Source organism: Lynx canadensis, chromosome B2 (genome assembly GCF_007474595.2).
Source record: "Lynx canadensis isolate LIC74 chromosome B2, mLynCan4.pri.v2, whole genome shotgun sequence".
Lineage (NCBI taxonomy): Eukaryota > Metazoa > Chordata > Mammalia > Carnivora > Felidae > Lynx > Lynx canadensis.
The window spans coordinates 30,715,446-30,733,956 of record NC_044307.1 but is presented as its reverse complement, the minus strand read 5'-3'; the positions used below and the strand labels follow the sequence as shown (position 1 = coordinate 30,733,956).

General features: G+C 45.9%; 2 protein-coding genes and 2 non-coding genes across 5 annotated transcripts; 3 read left to right on the top strand and 1 right to left on the bottom strand.

Moving 5' to 3' along the window:
- Positions 1–904: 904 nt before the first annotated feature.
- Positions 905–12,467, top strand: DDX39B (DExD-box helicase 39B). Of its 2 annotated transcripts, XM_030315049.1 has the most exons (11): positions 905–991; positions 2,246–2,596; positions 3,572–3,699; positions 3,994–4,086; positions 6,724–6,907; positions 8,202–8,320; positions 10,386–10,517; positions 11,278–11,387; positions 11,486–11,630; positions 11,775–11,922; positions 12,244–12,467. In XM_030315049.1, the coding sequence occupies exons 2-11, from the start codon at positions 2,386–2,388 to the stop codon at positions 12,258–12,260; spliced, it is 1,287 nt and encodes a 428-aa protein (XP_030170909.1). In that variant the 5' UTR covers positions 905–991; positions 2,246–2,385; the 3' UTR covers positions 12,261–12,467. The 2 variants fall into 2 exon arrangements, 1 of the variants encoding a protein (XP_030170909.1); XR_003968794.1 differs by lacking the exons at positions 905–991; positions 12,244–12,467 and having other exon boundaries at positions 2,386–2,596; positions 11,505–11,630; positions 11,775–11,867.
- Positions 1,744–1,821, top strand: LOC115515136. The gene has a single exon (XR_003969189.1). It is a non-coding gene; the product is annotated as a small nucleolar RNA SNORD83 (small nucleolar RNA).
- Positions 6,960–7,036, top strand: LOC115515137. The gene has a single exon (XR_003969190.1). It is a non-coding gene; the product is annotated as a small nucleolar RNA SNORD83 (small nucleolar RNA).
- A 327-nt stretch (positions 12,468–12,794) lies between the features above and the next one.
- MCCD1 (mitochondrial coiled-coil domain 1) lies at positions 12,795–13,664 on the bottom strand. Its single transcript, XM_030315064.1, has 2 exons — positions 13,497–13,664; positions 12,795–12,980 (listed from the first exon to the last, which is right to left on the bottom strand). Exons 1-2 carry the CDS (start codon positions 13,662–13,664, stop codon positions 12,795–12,797), a joined length of 354 nt encoding a protein of 117 aa, XP_030170924.1.
- Between the last annotated feature and the right edge of the window lie 4,847 nt (positions 13,665–18,511).

The window sequence follows — 18,511 nt, the reverse complement described above, 5'->3', positions numbered from 1 at the left end:
TACAATAGAGACTAAACGATGTTTAAACAGCTAGCTTTATTTTGGATCTGTTGCTTTGTTTGTCGTAGAATGGCAATAATGGTACCTATTCCTTACTGTTAAGTGGCTAACTGGTAACAGGTAAAGAGCCGAATGTTTGCTGTCATTTTTGTTGACATCACATCTGACTTTGGTAGCATATCAAAGACTGGGTTATCAAATGCTTCATTAAGGAAAAAATTCAAGCTCAACAATGGGGCTGCTGGAGGCGGGGCTAAAGACATTCTGGTCGAATTAATAATATTTATATAATGTTGCCTAACCCTCAAGCCCCACCACTTCTTTAAAACCTGAGGCAGAATCCACTCAGTGGATTTAGAACACCTTCCAGACTCGAATTTCCTGTCCCATAGCCTCAGGGCCCTTGGGGCACCAACTACATCGGCCAACATTTTGGGCAAGGGGAAAGGGTAGGACCCCTACGCGCGGCTCAGACTCATTCCTCCCCTCAACTGAGGTCCCACGTTCTCTAGCTCCAACGCTGACGCACCCGGGTCACCTTGACTACCAGGCCAAGGACCCCGTGGGAACTCTCAGTCCCCGCCACCCTTTTTCCACCGAGCGGTGAGCCTACGGAGGGGTGCCCGGAGAGAAGACCTGCCCGACAAGAACCTAAAGGAAGAGGTGAAGTATATGGAGTAGAATAGGGCACGAGAAAATATATAACAGTAGGAGAGGATGCCAGTTTCCTTTATGCCCTTTGTTACTTGCAGTAGCGGAGGAGTTAGAAGTGGCTTTAAAAATTTTTTTCACACAGGCATTTTCTAAAGGCAACCCCGGAGCGCGCAGAACTATGGGATCGTGAAAGGGTCGCCTTCCGGTCCCTTGCGCCTGCGCGCTGGCAGCCGAGAAGGCGGGAGGCCCTGGTAAGAGGGAAGGCGAGAACCGGAAGTGAAGGCAGATTCCCTCCTTCGTCGCTGTTGCCGCCGCCATATGCGCTCGCCTTGCTCAGGTAAGCTTTGGGCTTCTTTATCATCCGCTTCCATCTGCGTTTCTCTGCGGCCATTCTGCCTCGTGGACTCCTGATACCCCTTCCACAGACTATGGTCTGGTCCCTGGGGCCTAGATGGGTCGTTATTTCCATTGCTTGCATCCCTTTTGAGAGCTCTTAAGAGTTCCGGGGGGGGGCAGGGAAGGTAGGGGGCCCAATCCAAGATGGTGGCCCTAGCGCCATTGTGTTCCTTTTGCTCCCTGCTCCTTCGTTGGGCTCCTCGTTTATCGGATGCCCCAGCGATGGTGAGAGGCAGCGGTAGGTGCTCTTTGTTTCTGGGCATTTGCGGAGGGTGGGGCTCTTTTCACCTTCCTTCTCATCTCTGGGTTCTCTTAATGGCCCAAGGTGGGAATAGGAGGAGGAGCCGCCTTACGGGCCTGGTTGGACTTTTCTTACCTCGATTTACCAGCCTTTACTTGGAACATTTTCCAAATGTTTATGCGGGATGTCATTGTGTGTTTATAGGAAAGGAGTCTCACCTGAAGAGTAACGAAGGGTGATGAGATCCCTTACTAGAGTTTGTAGTAGAGCTGGAGTGAGAGTTTATCTCGAGTACCTTTTTTCCTATTAATTGTAGCGGAGGGAAGATAGTATTCATCTCCGACCTAGTCATTGCTCTTACTCTACTCTTCTACCCCCCCCCCCCCCATTAATTACACAGGGATTTCTTAAGCACCAGAAGGAGGTTACTGAGGAGTGGGACGCGGATGGCAGCCAAATGATGTTTATATTTTGGGAAGTGAGCACTTTGCGCAATGATGACCTTAATCTATCACCCTTGACTGATGGCTGCCTTGTTAGGGGTCAACACTTTGAGATGTAGGGAAAGCAAAAAGTCTTCCTTTGACAGTTTTTCAGGACTTGTCTTTATCTTGTCTCCATTCTCCACTCTCTTGATTCATTTTGCTTTTCATTATCTATTTTCTTCACTGTTGTTACTTAACAGATCAGGAGTTCATATGCTGGTTCTCCCCATCCTGCTTTCTGGTTTATGCTACTCTGATCCTAATCTCTTTGGGAAATTGTGTCTTAACCGCCTCACCTGGGACCACTGTATTATGTTTGCTTTTATGCTTTGTGTTCTTGTTATTTTTCTTTCCAGATAAAGGTGTCAGTACAGGGAAAGTGGGAAAAGTGTGGGGATGGAAAAGAGGTGGTGAAGGCTCTGCTCACGACTAATAAGTCTTTTGTTTTTCTTGTTTGTTTTTTTCCTAGCTCTTCTATCAGAAACTAGGTTTTTTGTTTGTTTGTTTTTTTAAACTGTTGCTCAAGCCCCCACTCTCCTCCCTTGTTTTCACTTACTCTGCGTGAACCCTTCCGGAGACTCCTCCCCTTCTCCCCCTGCCGGCCCAGGAATGGCAGAGAACGATGTGGACAATGAGCTCTTGGACTATGAAGAAGATGAGGTGGAGACAGCAGCAGGGGGAGACGGGGCTGAGGCCCCTGCCAAGAAGGATGTCAAGGGCTCCTATGTCTCCATCCACAGCTCTGGCTTTCGTGACTTCCTACTGAAGCCAGAGTTGCTCCGGGCCATTGTTGACTGTGGCTTTGAGCATCCGTCAGAAGGTAAATTTTCTATTGGGCCTAGAGTATTCATTAGGTTCTTTAAGGGAACAAGAAACAGGTGTGTAAAACAGTTCCTCAGATAATACATATTTATTTAGGGTATATCAGAAAATAAAGTATCAAGAACTATTTTAGCAGTAGGAAAGATTTGTATAGATTGGTTTTTCATTCATGGTAACATGAAAAAGCTAGTGACCTAAAAGCAGCTGCTGTTAGTTGTTGTGACTGGCTTTTCTCTTTGCCTACTTTTTTCTTTTAAGTTTATTTATTTTGAGAGAGGATGAGTGGGGGAGGGACAAAGAGCGAGGGGGAGAGAATTTCTCCAAGTTGTCAGTGCAGAGCCCAATGTGGGGCTTGATCCCATGAGATCCCATGAACCGTGAGATCACAACCTGAGCCAAAACCGAGTCGGACGCTTAACGACTGAGCCACACAGGCGTCCGTTTGTCTACTTGTTTTTAATTTTGTTACCTAGGCTTCTAATTTTGAATTTCCAGAGAGGAGCTGGTTGGACCTTTAGTCTGTATTGGGCCAGGCCAACTATGGTCTCTGGAAACCTTTGTGGCTGATCTAAAATGAGTTGCTTTTGGGTCAGCTACCACACCCTTCATTTGTGTCCAGGGTTACATGGCCTAAAGATGGCAAGCTAAGTAGGCCTGGGGCAGGCACTCAGATGTCATGGATTGTTACAGATTAAGGGAAATAGGGACAGAGCCAGGAGCACCAAAGGTGAAGTCTTGGTGGGTGGAAGAGGCCAGGCACTGGAGTTGGAGGAGGCCAAAGCCAGGAGGAACTAGGAAGGTCTGCTTTTGGGATGAATTTGATGGAGGGAGCAGAGAGGTAGAAAGGGCCTGGAAGTTGATGAGAACCATTTAAGAATTGAGTGGTGAGAAATGGGTTTGGAATGGTGAAAAAGGTTGTGGAGTTACTGAAGACTGAAGTGTAATTTATCTCTCCCCCCATTCCTCCTTCTAGTCCAGCATGAGTGCATCCCTCAGGCCATTTTGGGAATGGATGTTCTATGCCAGGCCAAGTCAGGCATGGGAAAGACAGCAGTGTTTGTGCTGGCCACACTGCAACAGCTGGAGCCGGTTACTGGACAGGTACGTTTGGGGAAAGTGCTGTGGAAGACATTTTGGTTAGGAATTTTTGAGAAGGGTGTTTTGCCTCAGCCACAAGCTGCAATCAGAGCCACGGGTGTTTGTTGCAAAGATGACCTCGGTTACCTTTTTCTGATGGCCATGTGGGATATTGCATAGAAATTATGTGGTTAATGACTTAGATCTCAGAATTGAGGTCATTTATAATCTGTCAAATGTATTTTTGTGACCATCACTTCCCCGAGGAGATAGTAAAGGGATATACTGTTTGTCTCTGTCTGCTCTCCCCACCCCAAGGTGTCTGTGCTGGTGATGTGTCATACTCGGGAGTTGGCTTTTCAGATCAGCAAGGAGTATGAGCGCTTTTCTAAATACATGCCCAATGTCAAGGTAAGCCAGGGTAAAGACACCTGGGAGGATGAGGGTGGGGGGAGTTGTAGGCATTGAAGACTTGTAGGTCAGCCGTCTTCATGTCCATAGATGTTAAATTATCTTTATATGAATGTCATTTGCACGTTCTAGGTGGCAAGTTTCTGCAAACTTTGGTATGCAAGGGATTTACAGTTTACGGTTCATTTGAGTACACATTATAATTTCTGAGATGTTTGCTTTACTCTAATTTTGGAGAATCTTTAGTTTGCTTTAGTTTTTAACAGATTGGATATAGCTGTGCAGCAGGAGACTGCATGGTTAGGCTATGAAGGGTGCTCACCATGAGACCTCGCTTTTGTTTATTATTTCTTTACACTGACTTTGAATGATTTCACTGTGCTTTGGTTGAGTGTGAGAATTTTGGGGTGTGTGGCAAGAGAAGCTGGAAGCTCCAAAACATCTCTAGTGTGGTGTGTGAATTTAGAGGATTCCTGAAAGTGGCAGAAAATTGAAAGATGTTTGGTGGCCACAACAGAGTAGGCTTGGGTTGTTTTCTGTATATAACCTTGGTTTTTATAGTGTGGTTTCCAAACCCAAAGTTTCAGCATCGTTTGGAAGCTTGATGGAAATGCAGATTATATGGGTACCACCCCAGACCTACTGAGTATGAATATGTGTTCAAATAAGATCTCCAGGTAATTGGAGTTTGAGAAGCACTGATGTGTATCACTTTCTACTCCTCTGGCTAGGATGTGGTAAAGAATAGTACTTCTGTTTGGATTGTTGTGATTTTCTCCTGTTACTCATTATTTTATGTTTTAAAGTAACTAGGAATGTTGAGTCCTAGTGCTAAACTAAAAATAATTTCTTAAAAACCAAAGTAATAGTGATCAGTATCTCGTGGTAACATGTTTTGAGTAAACTAAAAGGTTTCATAACAAAAAGATTTGTATTCTCCTGTCTCTAATTGCACTTTACGGAAGGTAATCACTAGTTAACCTTTATTTTTTTAAATTTTTTTATTTTTTTGCTTTTTTCCCTAATGGTTCTGTGACTCCAGGTATTGGTACTGTTCTCTCAGTTTATCAAACTTCAGGTGTTTATGATTTCTTTTCATGAGAGATGTTTGTTCGTGTTGTTTTGTTATTTGAAAATTTTAATCCTTTAAAAGTAATCTAAATGTTATATATGTGTGTGAAGTAATATCTCTCTTTTTAAATTGTCAGCGTCATTGACATTCACTTTCTGTCCTTTAACTGGAGTGGTCTTGCTGCTGGTTGATTCTAAAAAGTTGAAAACCGGAAAAACGGTTTCCATTGTTATGACTGGAAACATGCATTGTTGGGCTTATTAGTGAGCTAGAATTGTACTTCCTCCTCTATAGGTCCAGCTCATCAGCTCATGTGGCTCAAAAGAGAACCTTTTTTTTTTTTTTTTTAAAGTTTATTTCAGTAATCTCTAACCCAACGTGGGGCCGAAACTCATGACTCCAAAATTGAGTTGCATGTTCTTCTGACTCCGCCAACCAGGCGCCCCAAAAGAGAATATTCTTGGGGCGCCTAGGTGGCGCAGTCGGTTAAGCGTCCGACTTCAGCCAGGTCACGATCTCGCGGTCCGTGAGTTCGAGCCCCGCGTCGGGCTCTGGGCTGATGGCTGAGCCTGGAGCCTGCTTCCGATTCTGTGTCTCCCTCTCTGTCTGCCCCTCCCCCGTTCATGCTCTGTCTCTCTCTGTCCCAAAAATAAATAAACGTTGAAAAAAAAAATTAAAAAAAAAAAAAGAGAATATTCTTGGTGTTAAGATCAACTGCATATTGTCATGACATAATTCTTACTTTTGTTTAAAATTGTGCTAAAGTGATTCGTTCAAAAGGTTGGGTTAGTTCTATAGAATATCCTGTCTCTGGATTTGTCTGGTTACTCCCTTACGTGGTTCTTTAACTTGTTTTTTCCCCTTAGTGTTTCCTTTAACTGAAATACGAATTTGAAAGCTCAACTGACTGAAGTTAAACATTTTTGGCAAGAATTCTTCATAGTTGATATTTTGTGTACCTCCTGTTTTGTTGCAAACTTGGTTGTTCCGTAATGAGTGATTTTAGTTTCATTGTGACAGTCTGATCCTGTACTTGATCTTCTCTCCTTGAAACTAGAAAGCAGTTTCTGGTGTCATGTGATCCTATAGTAAAGACTAGATCCTCAGCAGATCTTTTCTTAATGTTTATACATGGAGTAATGTGGTCAGCTTGAAACCGTAATTTCACAGGGTTTGTGAAGGGGCATTTAAAAATCTGAGTTCGCTTAGGAAAACTTGATGTTCATGAGCTTTTTGTGGTGCTTTGCACTCTGGTGATTTCTTGCTGTCCTTTCTTACAATGAAGTGGGGCCATGGCATCATGGGAAGGAATATTATTAGATTAAGAAGAAAGTGCTAGTCCTGACTTCCTTGATTAGCCACATAACTCTGGGCAAGTTACTTATGTTTCTTAGCTTCAGCGTTTGGGGAATGTAATAAGAATTTTAGGTCAGGTGGTCTTTGATGTTTGTTTTACCTTTGAAATACTCAAAGTTCACTTAGATTAAACTGAAAGGATGGGAAGTGCCGGGAGATTGGACTGTTTCCTCCCTTGTGAGACACTGTTTTTTTCTGGGTTAATACAGGTCGCGGTGTTTTTTGGTGGTCTGTCTATCAAGAAGGATGAAGAGGTGCTGAAGAAGAACTGCCCGCATATCGTCGTGGGGACCCCTGGCCGCATCCTAGCCCTGGCTCGAAATAAGAGCCTCAATCTCAAACACATTAAACACTTTATCTTGGATGAATGTGATAAGATGCTTGAACAGCTCGGTGAGTGGCAGTGCTGGCAAGGGGGCTGGTGATCAGGGAGTTGCCCTTTAGAGCCAAATGATGTTTTTTTGATTCAGGAGCACTTTAGTGCTGGGACGACTCTTCATCTATCACCCATGACTGATGGCTCTGGCTCCCCTGTCGATTTTTGTGAGGCCTTTTAAGGAACTTGGGTGAGCAAGGAGAAGTGTGTTTTGTCCTGTGATAGAGGTTTTGTTTCTTTGAGAGGAGTGACTTTGCTGATCTTAGACATTGCTCACACCACTATTCTCTCCTTTACAGATTCTTATACTGGGTGTCAGGGGTGGGATAATAAACTGAAGGAAGAAGCCATTTACTCTCTGGCATTCTCTGCACAGCATCTATCAGTTTATAGCTGAGTAAATCTTTAGACCTAAGTTCTAGGATTAACGTGGAGAGTTTATGGGGTTTTTCTGTATTTCAGTGTGTCACGTGCGGTTAAGAAAGGAAAATTGTGAGAACTCACATTTAATAAATGAGAGCGTTGGGATGGACGTGGCCCCAGGGACAAGTCATTCCAAATGATTGACTCCTAAAAAAATTTTTTTTTAATGTTTAATTTTGAGAGAGAGACAGAGCAGGAGTTGTGGAGGGGCAAAGAGAGAGAGACAGTAGCTGAAGCAGGCTCCAGGCTCTGAGCTGTCAGCACAGAGCCCGATGCGGGGCTCGAACCCACAAACTGAGATCATGACCTGAGCCACCCAGGTGCCCCTGATCTTTGACTATTTTAAAGTGAGCTCTAAGATGGGCTCCAGTTAGAGATGTCTTGTTTGCCTGGCTGGATAGGAAAGCATGATCCAGAGGAGCCACGAAATGGACTCTGACGACTGGAATGTAATTTGGTGCGCAATATTTGCAGACAGCAGGGGTGTGGGGAGAAAGTATGGACAAGGGCCTTGTAAAGAATTTCTCAAGGGTCTTATGCTTGTAAGTTTATGCTTATGCTTATACTCAAGAGCCTCTGCAGTGGGCCTTATCTCCATATCATAATTGTGAGCTTTGGGGTTTTTTCGTCTCATTTCTTGTCTGGTTAAAACAGCTGGAATCCGATCCCAAGTCTTTATTTCAGATTCCACTGTGTGCTGTTTCTATTGTGTTATTACAATGGATGTGATTTTACGGTGGTCGGAATAAATGAAGACCTGAGACAAATCTTACTGTGAAATGACTGTTCCTTACCCATTTCCAGCAGCCATCACCTCATTGGGCTGTCTCTGGTCTTTGTCTATGATGTATGCTACTTGTCTTACAGTCTTCTTCCTTTTTCTTGTAGACATGCGTCGGGATGTCCAGGAAATTTTTCGCATGACCCCCCATGAGAAGCAGGTCATGATGTTCAGTGCTACCTTGAGCAAAGAGATCCGTCCAGTCTGCCGCAAGTTCATGCAAGACGTAAATACCCTTCTACCTTCTCTCCCTCCACTCCCCGCCCACTGCCTCCTCCCCTTCCGCGCCCTCTTCCTCCAGACTCCCTTGTCCTTCAAGTGCCAAGAAGGGGGCACGTGCCCATCTGGGAGTGATGACTCCTTGAAGAGACACATAGAGGCAGAGACAGCTAGTGTTAGGGTCTGCGCGGGCGCCAGGGAAACTCCGGAAGACTTGGTCGGGTTAACTTGAGAGCGGGTAGTGTTCGACCTTTTTTTTTCATCACAGCATTTTTGAACCTCTTCTTCCTTTTTGGGGGAGGGCAGGATTTTCTGCCCTACCACCCACCCATCGTCTCCTATACACCCCTTTACAGCCACGCACCCTCAAGGTGGCATCGAGCACACAGTTGGAGCCTTCTGCTCCTCAAAACTCATAACCTCCCGGTGGCAGGAGAGCAAGAGAGGGACAGACAGATGGCAGGGCATGTCCAAAAGAAGAGCAAACAGCACAAATGAATCCGCTCCCTCCCCGCCTCCAGGGGTGGGGGCCTCTGGCACCTCAGTCCCCGATCCCTTACTCCTTACCATCCATACCTCCTCGCACCCATCCGGAAGCTCGGTTGATGTGAGCCGGCAGCGGAGAAGCACCGTGGAGCGGCGGGGGAAATGCAGACGGCACCAGCGGTGGATGGCGGCAGCGGAGGCCGCGGGGAAACCTGACCAGGAAGCCGAGGACCAAACCAGCCTCTTTTTCCGTTCCCGGTTTTTTTCCTGAAACCAAGGCGTGCCGTGCTCCCCGTTTCCCCCCATATGTGTTGGGGGGAGGGGTGTCCTGAAAGGGGGGGTAGATTTTTTTTTTCTTTTTTAAGACATTTTTTTTTTTTTTTAATACTCAAAGGAGAGGGATGTGGGAAAGGTAAAGTGAGGAGCTCCACTTGGAAGTAACCAGGTGGGTGTTAGGGTTTGGGGCTAGACGGGGCCTGTCGTATAAGTAGTGCAGTGTGTTCTTTTCCCATCCTGTACTGCTCCGCCCCATGGGATGTTTGCTATTTTTAGCTATACGTGGGGCTAGAATTAGATTTGAAGGAGGTCATGGAACTTCTTTTTGGAAAGCCTGCCTTTGCTATCCTGCTAGCTTTCTGGGATTGGGCTTTTGATTTTCTCCCGTGGCACACATCCTTTCCTAAAATCTTGGACCCTGGGTGTTCATGTTAATTATGTCCCCAGGTTAGTGAAGAGTGCTAGGAAAGTTGGGCTCTAGAGTGGAGTCTTGTGTCAATTTGTGTTTTTATTTTTTTATGCTACCTTCCTCCCCTTCAAGGGTTTTGTGCGTGTGTGTGTCGTGTGTGTGTATTTTTTTTTTAAGATGAGTGTATATCTACTGCTCTGAATTTGTTTCTTAGCACCATCTGTTGGTACCTTCCATGTAACACTATAGTTGGTTTGGCTCTTAGTTCAGAGACCAATGTTCTGTTCCCTTTGTTCCCTTGTGGTCTGAGGGCAAGTTGTTACTCGCCTTGAATAACGTTTGCTTCTCTTTTTATGGCATTTTGACTGTCCATTGTAGTATTCTGATCTTAACAGATATCCACCCTCCTAATGTGGATATGATTCTCTTGGGAGGATACTCGGAGCAATTTCTGTTCTCTCCCTTGTATTATAACCAGCTTTGGTGGAGTTATTCTGACCTTGAGTCACTGTGTCCCACCAGTTCCCGGGTGTTTGGATCATATTGGCCCTTTGGGGATCATCTCCTATTTTCTTTCCTGTACCACCTCCCTCTGAGGTAATGGCATCTTGCCATTGGGTGGTCTCACTGCTCCTTTACCTCCCTGCAAATTTCCCTTCCCATGACAGTTTGTAGCTGGGCAGTCTTAAGACTTGATAGGAAGGAAATTAGATCTAATGTGGAAGAGACCACATTAAAATGGGGGTATTTTTGGGGATGTGGTGGGGTTTTCAGTCTTCTCTCTTCTCCCCATCCCCCCCATGGGGTGTATTGGAGATCAAGTTCCTCCACCCCCCCAGGTTTAACCCCCCCACTCTGCCCTCCTCCCGTTCCCCACCCCTTCCTCCCCCCTCCCCCCCAGCCAATGGAGATCTTCGTGGATGATGAGACGAAGCTGACGCTGCATGGGTTGCAGCAGTACTACGTGAAACTGAAGGACAACGAGAAGAACCGGAAGCTCTTTGACCTTCTCGATGTCCTTGAGTTCAATCAGGTCAGTTGTTTAAGGTCCAGTGGAGGGATGAGCACGTCTCCAACTGTAGCAGAAACCTGGTTAAGTACCCTTTAATTGAGGATATGACCCATGCGATGTGAGAGAGAATGGTGGAGAAATTGTCTTTAAATGAAATTCTCTTAAGTGAGAATTCAGATGTCTTCTGGGGCTGAGCATGAACAAGGTGTGAGCAGCTGCTTTCCTGTTCCATGGCTGTCACAGCCGGGTATTCAGTAAATAAAAATCTCAATGAAGAAAATCCTTGAGGGGGTTTAATCATGTAAAAGTTCCAAAATATCTTAGGTTTGTTGGGTTCTTAAATTTGTTTCTTGTGTTATTTACCGAGAAGAAGCGTTTCATCACTTTACCTGTTGTGTAGTTTATCTGCACCAAAAACTTTCTAAAATTAAGGTAGAATTCTTATGTTGGATGTTCTTGATGAGCAGGGAATATTGGTCCTGGTCTTTCCAGACTTTAGTTTTAATTTTTACCACTTTCTCATGAGGTTGCCTCATTCTTGTCTCTCAACACACCTGGTAGTTTTGGTTATTTTCTGTACCTTCTCTGCAGCATGTCTGCTTAGGAGATGTCAAGAGCTGAGTGAGAAAGGCTAAATTGTATTTAGATCAGAAGAGGAATATATGGGAGGGACTAGGAGGAATTCCTTTAGAAAAGCATAGTTACTGAAAACATTCCTTGCACGTACGTAATCTCTCTAACATTCCACATGGGCCCACATCCCCCTACTCTCCACACACAGGTGGTGATCTTTGTGAAGTCTGTGCAGCGTTGCATTGCCCTGGCCCAGCTTCTAGTGGAGCAGAACTTCCCAGCCATTGCTATCCACCGAGGGATGCCCCAGGAGGAGAGGTGAGTCAGAGATGGAAAGATGTTTTGTGTCCTTGGGAAGGAAAAGAGACCATTGAGAGAAAGGACTCAACATTTTTCTAATTTCCTTTCTCACAAAGGCTTTCTCGGTATCAGCAGTTTAAAGATTTTCAACGACGAATTCTTGTGGCCACCAACCTATTTGGCCGAGGCATGGACATTGAACGGGTGAACATTGCCTTCAACTATGACATGCCTGAGGATTCTGACACCTACCTGCATCGGGTAAGCTGCACGCCCACACGGACATCCCAGTGTCCCCTCCCACCTCCCGATTTCCTATGTCTTTATACTGTATGTTCTCATCCCTCCTTTTGGGTGTCTTCCTACTTTTGGGTCTTCCCAGTGCCACCCTCTGTCTCCTTCCAGGTGGCCCGAGCAGGCCGGTTTGGCACCAAGGGCTTGGCCATCACGTTTGTGTCAGATGAAAACGATGCCAAGATCCTCAATGACGTGCAGGATCGCTTTGAAGTCAATATTAGTGAGCTGCCTGATGAGATAGACATTTCCTCCTACAGTGAGTATTGATCTCATGAAACTGGCTCTTCAGTCTCCTTGTTCTTAGTGTGTTTGTCTTAAATCCCATTTATGTAAATAAGGTCTCTGGTGCATAACAGGCACTCGACAAGTTCATGTCCCCTGATCTTGATGCCCTTGTTGGGATGTGTAGTTGTCCTCTGTGTGGGGTCTTTTTCTCATGACAGATTATTTCTGTCCCCACTCCCAGTGTGTCCTCTGCACCCACAAACTACACAGACATCTGCATGTAATGGGGGGTGTTTCTGCCAGCCTCGCCATTTCCATGTCTTATTCTAATTGTGCCACGTTTTCTCTTCAGTTGAACAGACGCGGTAGAGGACTCACCCATAGTTTTGGAATGTGACCGTCTGTCCCTCTTCAGGAGATGACAGCAGGCATATGGGGGTGAAGGAGACACTACTGCCACCTGCCCTGGCAACCCCCACCCCCCACCCCATGACTTCCCCCTTTTGCATCACCACCACTCCTAAACTCCTATTTCCTGAATTGTCTGAATTTTTTTTAACAAAACTAAAAAACACATGTGTCTGTGGTGTCTATAAATGCTCCATCCCTTTATTGGATTTAGGGTGAAGTGAGGCCATGATTCAGTGTATATTCCTATAAGGACTGGGTGCCCTACTGTGGGGCCCAGGTCAGTGGGGAGGGATCAAAGGTAGGGGGATGTGACTAAGAAGACTGCAGAGGCCATGGCTTCCTGCTGCATTCCAATTTCTGCCCTTTTTGGAGGTGTTTTCCATTTTTCTTAGTGGCCTGGGAGGGGCTGGGATGTTTCTGACCCGAAGGCCCAGTGTGGGTGGTGTGTAGTGTTTCCAGTGTTGGAAGGTAAAGTGGGAACTGGTGGAAAGCTTAGGCGTCTCCTAGGCTCTCTCGATGTCTCCTCATCTGTTCCTTCAGCTTCTGGATCTTGAGCACCAGGGCCTGTGCTTCCCAAGCCCCTTCTTGCCCTTCCAGAAGGGCCTGGTACAGCTCCAGCTGCTGCTCCAGCAACTCTTCAGCTTGGGCCAGCTCAGCTGTGGGGCTGGGCCGGGGACCCTGAGTGAGGGGGGCAGAGGGGAGGGAGCATCAGCCAGGGTAGGGGGCTGAGGCTTGCTGGAAGTCAGGCCTTCTGCCTCTAACCTTTCGATCCCATTATATTAAGGTCATCTATACTGTGAAGCCAGGGTAGATTTTGGTCTTGGGGATAGGCCTCTGGTGGGCAGTTTGCTCAGTGGCGATAACTGAACTTGTGTAAGGAGAGGTCATGAGAGGTGAGGACTGGCAGTCCCTTCACCTCCTCCCCTCCCGCCCCCAACTAAGAAATGATTAACTGTTAGGTGAGGGGAAATTCCTGTTCAAGGACTTCATGGACTCTGCAAGGAGAGAGCTCTGTGGGGAGAGGGAGCCCTGAGGTCTAGAGTGGGGTGGGGGTGGGGAAGGTGCTGGGGATCTGGGGATGGGAAGTAGGACACAAACTTGGGGGGGGGTGGCATCTACTTGCAGGACTGTGACAAAAAGGGATTCCTTCATGCCAGTCTCCCCCCTGGTCTCCCCACTCTTGGTGCTACTTACCCTTGGCGGTGACCTCATCTTCTCACTGCATGTGGAGCTGGTCTGCTCTTTTGTGCTTGCCTTAGGGCTCTGGGAGCAGCACCTCCAGGAACCCTGGGGCCCCAGGGGCCAGGAAGGCAGGAGGAGGCGACGGCAGCAACATGAGAGCCAGGGCAGAGGGAGGACCATGGCTGATGTAGCAGGGAGCTGTGTGAGCCGCCCAACAGCCACCAGGAACTGGCTCTTTCCCTCCAGGCCTTGGCCTCGCTTCAGTGACTGGCCCTGCCCAGGGCCCTGCCCCTATCTTCACCTCCCTCCCAATCTGGCCCTAGACAGTCTTCCTGAGGTGAAAACATTTCCTGCTAGTTTAGGCAGAACTTGCTTTAGAACACCGGTGCCCAGCCTACTAGGACTTGTCTGTTTTTCCTAGCGCTGTATCTTTTCTCATTTCAATTCTGCAAGGTGCAAGTTATATTGCTAGTGTCAGGAAACTGGCTCAGAGGGTTCCCTTCAGGATTCATTCAGTACCTACTGGGGCCGTCTCTGCCACATGTGCTCAAGGTCCACAGCTGGTTGGTAGAGAAACCTGGAGAATTCATGCCCAGTTCTCTCTGACTTGAAAGGTTATAGCTGGCTTAAGTATTGGTTACTAAGGTCTTTCCTTTTTCTCTTGCTGCCCAGAATGGCATTTTTTCTTGTCTGTTGTGCACTACATGTTGTAGGGGTTTGCATTCTCTGGTAGTTCTGGGCACTGTTGTGTCACTCTAACCTCGGCTCCTGACAAGAGCCTGACACTGGTAACGGGTCTCAAGCTTTGTTGAACTCGTGAACCCTTTCTTCACATCTGCATGAGAACAAAAGCTCTGTTCACACACCATGTGTGGTGTGAGCATTTATACATGTTGACTTTCTTGCAGTATGTTCTGAAATGTCTTGTGGCTGGATACCTCATAAGGGAGTGGGTGGTCCCAATTTTGATCATCTGGGAAAAAGGTAGACTCTCAGGCAGAAAAAAATATCTCAGAAGACAAGATGGCTGGAGGATGGACAGCTGCTAACCAGCTCACTATCTTTGTGACATCATACTGAATTTGGAGGGAAGATGGCCTTTGCCATAGCATTGGGATCCAGGAACAGGGAGGTTGACTTTCTTGGAGGTCAGTGGCTCTCAGACTGGGGGGGGGGGTGGCTGAAGCAACTTTAGATGAGGCCAAAGACCCCACATTCCCCATTGGCTGACATGTTCCCACTTTTAAGTGGAAGAGCCAAGAACTTTGGTAGGATTTGAGGAGGAAAAGAAGCTTCTTCATATTTCTTAGTGATAAGGTTATGCATGATTCATATTTGACTTGCAGTGTGTGCGTGGCTTAAAATCTTATTTTTTTAATGTTTATTTTTGTGAGAGAGAGAGACAGGGGCAGAAGGAGACAGAGACAGAATGTGAAGCAGGCTCCAGGCTCTGAGCTGTCAGCACAGAGCCTGATGCGGGGCTCAAACTCACAAACCATGTGATCATGACTGGAGCCGAAGTTGGACGCTTAACCAACTGGGCCACCCGGGCGCCCCTTAAAGTCTTAATTATTAGAACACAAGAGGCCCTAACTACTGTTATGGTTGTGGGAAACTATCCAGTATAAGGTTAAACTATAAGCAAATAACATTGAAGCTAAACTAACCACATTTATAAATTAAAAGCAAGATTAGTAGCCATTAAGAAAATACAACAAATAAATTCTGTAAGACAATCTAAATGATGCACTAATAGCAAAATATCCTTTCTGAAAACTAGGCATCTGAGGTTCTATTTTAGGTTATGAACTCTAAAATGGACTAACCTCCAATACTTTGCAGTGGGTGGTCCTAAACCCCGAGTTAAAATAGAGTCTATGGATTTGGGTTTTGTTCATCTGTGAGGATTGGTATAAAAGAAAGTCTGCTACTTGAGTCAGCTCAAATCTATTGAATGAGTTTTGGATCTCATAATCATGGAAATAAATCATGGAAATCATGGAAATATATGTAAGCTAGATTACCTAAATTTATGTTACGGTGTAGATTTATTTTTGTTATTCTTGGGTGTCTCATAGTGTCTTAATAGAGTCTTCCCCCTCCCCCCTCCCCACCCCTTTATGGGAAAAGGCTTTATGGCTAATAGACACTTAATCAAATGAGAGTTGGGCCTGGCTTTTGTAGGAGGAGCCTGTCTTCAGCCAGGCACAAGCAGAGGATTATGGGAAGCATCATCCACAAGGTCAAAGGGCTGCAGAGCTCCCTGAGGCCAGTGTGCTGATAGTGCATGCTTACCCAGCGGATTGGCAGACTGAGGTGACTGACATGAATTACTGTGTCCTTCAGATGAAACTCTTGTGGAGGTGGGGTACTTAGAAATATTGAAGTCCACTGAGCGTGCTCGGCAATTTTGTTCCTGTCATAGGTGATCTTCAAGGTTTTATTAGAAATACTTGGTTAAAGTTATTTTTGCCACACTTCTCTACTATAAAGTAGTAACTTTGCATTTAGTAGTAATTTTTTTTTTTTCTATATTTTATTCTTTGGAAGTGAGTCACGAAGTCCAGCCCACATTCAAGGGGAGGTCAATCAAGCTCCACCTCCTGGGAAGGGAATTCTCATATGTTACTTGGAATTATTCTGTAAGGAAGATTTGTCTTTTTTCTCCCCATTTTTATTTTTTTTAATTAAAAAAATTTTTTAATGTTTATTTTTGAGAGTGAGAGAGCATGAGTGGGGGAGGGACAGAGAGAGAGAAGACACAGAATCAGAAGCAGTCTCCAGTCTCCAAGCTGTCAGCACAGAGCCCGACGTGGGGCTCGACCTCACGAGTGGTGAGATCATGACCTGAGCCGAAGTCGGATGCTTAACTGACTGAAACACCCAGGCACCCCTTTCTCCTCATTTTTGAATGTATCAATCATTTATATATATCTCTATGGGCTCAATATTTTAAAAAATATTTTGGGTTCCAATCTATGGCTATTTTGCTGCTCCTATTGTTCCAGCCCTGTTCACAGGGAGTTCTTTCACATTGGCCCCTGTGTCCCTTTGACATGTCCTTTTTTGGGGGAGGTGCACTTCCTCCCTGGCATCACAAGACATCCTAGGCTCATCCTGTAGTGTTTCTGTCCTGGCCATAGAGTCAGCTTTTTTTTTCTCGGGAACCCTGGTTCCTTTTATTGGAGAATGATATTTAGAGACCAAGATCTGGGTACTGGGTGCTCATGTCACTTTTCTCAAGAGGACAAAGAAGTTCCAAGAGCTCCTGAAGCTCACACAAGCAACGAAGTAGCTCCCATTTCAGTACCACATTGGAGTTTGTTCAGTGCAGCCTGTAGTCCCTAGTGTATGATGGCCAGTTCTCCATACATGTCTTTTTTTTTTTTAATAAATTAAAAATTTTTTTTCATGTTTATTTTTGAGAGAGAGAGAGAGAGCGAGCAGAGGAAGGGCAGAGGGTGAGGGAGACACAAAATCTGAAGCAGGCTCCAGGCTCTGAACTGTCAGCACCGAGCCCGATGTGGGGGCTTGAACTCACGAACCGCCAGATCATGACCTGAGTTGAAGTCAGACGCCTAACTGACTGAGCCACCCAGGCGCCCATCACCTTGCATTGATTGTCAACTTTGAGTTATTTTTTCCTCTAAGTCTCTGATCACTAACATACTTTGAAGGTTTCTTTTCAAAGATGGCCATCTATAATATTTTACCATCTATCTAGAAGTGGAGCCTGATTTCCCTCTTCTTGAATCAATGACTTTTGTTTCTGAGAGAGAGAGAGAGAGAGAGAGAGAGAGAGAGAGAGAGAGAGAGAACATGAGCAGGGAAGGGGCAGGGAGACAGGGAGAGAGAGATTCTTAAGCAGGGTCCACGCTTAGCGCAGAGCCCAATGCAGGGCTCAATCTTGTGACCCTGGGATCATGACCTGAGTCGAAATTAAGAGTCGGCTGCTTGCACTCTCAACAATAGCCAGATTATGGAAAGAGCCTAAATGTCCATCAACTGATGAATGGATAAAGAAATTGTGGTTTATATACACAATGGAGTACTACATGGCAATGAGAAAGAACGGAATATGGCCCTTTGTAGCAATGTGGATGGAACTGGAGAGTGTGATGCTAAGTGAAATAAGCCATACAGAGAAAGACAGATACCATATGTTTTCACTCTTATGTGGATCCTGAGAATCTTAACAGAAACCCATGGGGGAGGGGGAGGAAAAAAAAAAAGAGGTTAGAGTGGGAGAGAGCCAAAGCATAAGAGACTCTTAAAAACTGAGAACAAACTGAGGGTTGATGGGTATTGAGGAGGGCACCTTTTGGGATGAGCACTGGGTGTTGTATGGAAACCAATTTGACAATAAATTTTATATATTGAAAGAAAAAAAGAGTCGGCTGCTTAACTGACTGAACCACCCAGGTGCCCCATCAATGACTGTTTTTTTTTAAAATTTTTTTTTAACGTTTATTTATTTTTGAGACAGAGGGAGACAGAGCATGAATGGGGGAGGGTCAGAGAGAGGGAGACACAGAATCTGAAACAGACTCCAGGCTCTGAGCTGTCAACACAGAGCCCGACGTGGGGCTCGAACTCACGGACCGTAAGATCATGACCTGAGCCGAAGTCGGCTGCTTAACTGATGGAGCCACCCAGGCGCCCCAATGACTGGTTTTGATGATTAGAACATGAGACGGTAATACGGCTTGACTTCTGAGTTTCTGACATAAAATGGCTTGTGATTTCTGACTTGGCTGCTTGAAACACTCCCTCCTGGAACCCAGGGGCTGAGCTGGGAGCAGCCAAGCCATGTGGAGAACAGGTGGAGGAGAGCCTAGATCACCCTGCCAGTAGCCCCAGAAAGCTGACAGCTGATGACAGTACTGCCTGCAGCCTCATAAGAGAATGCTCTTGAATGTTCTGGATCGGCTGGGCCTCCAGATGACTACAGCCCCAGACCATGTCACAGGGAGCGGAAGAGCTTCCTGCTGAGCCCAGTGAATGCAGAGAATGAGAGCTACTGAAAA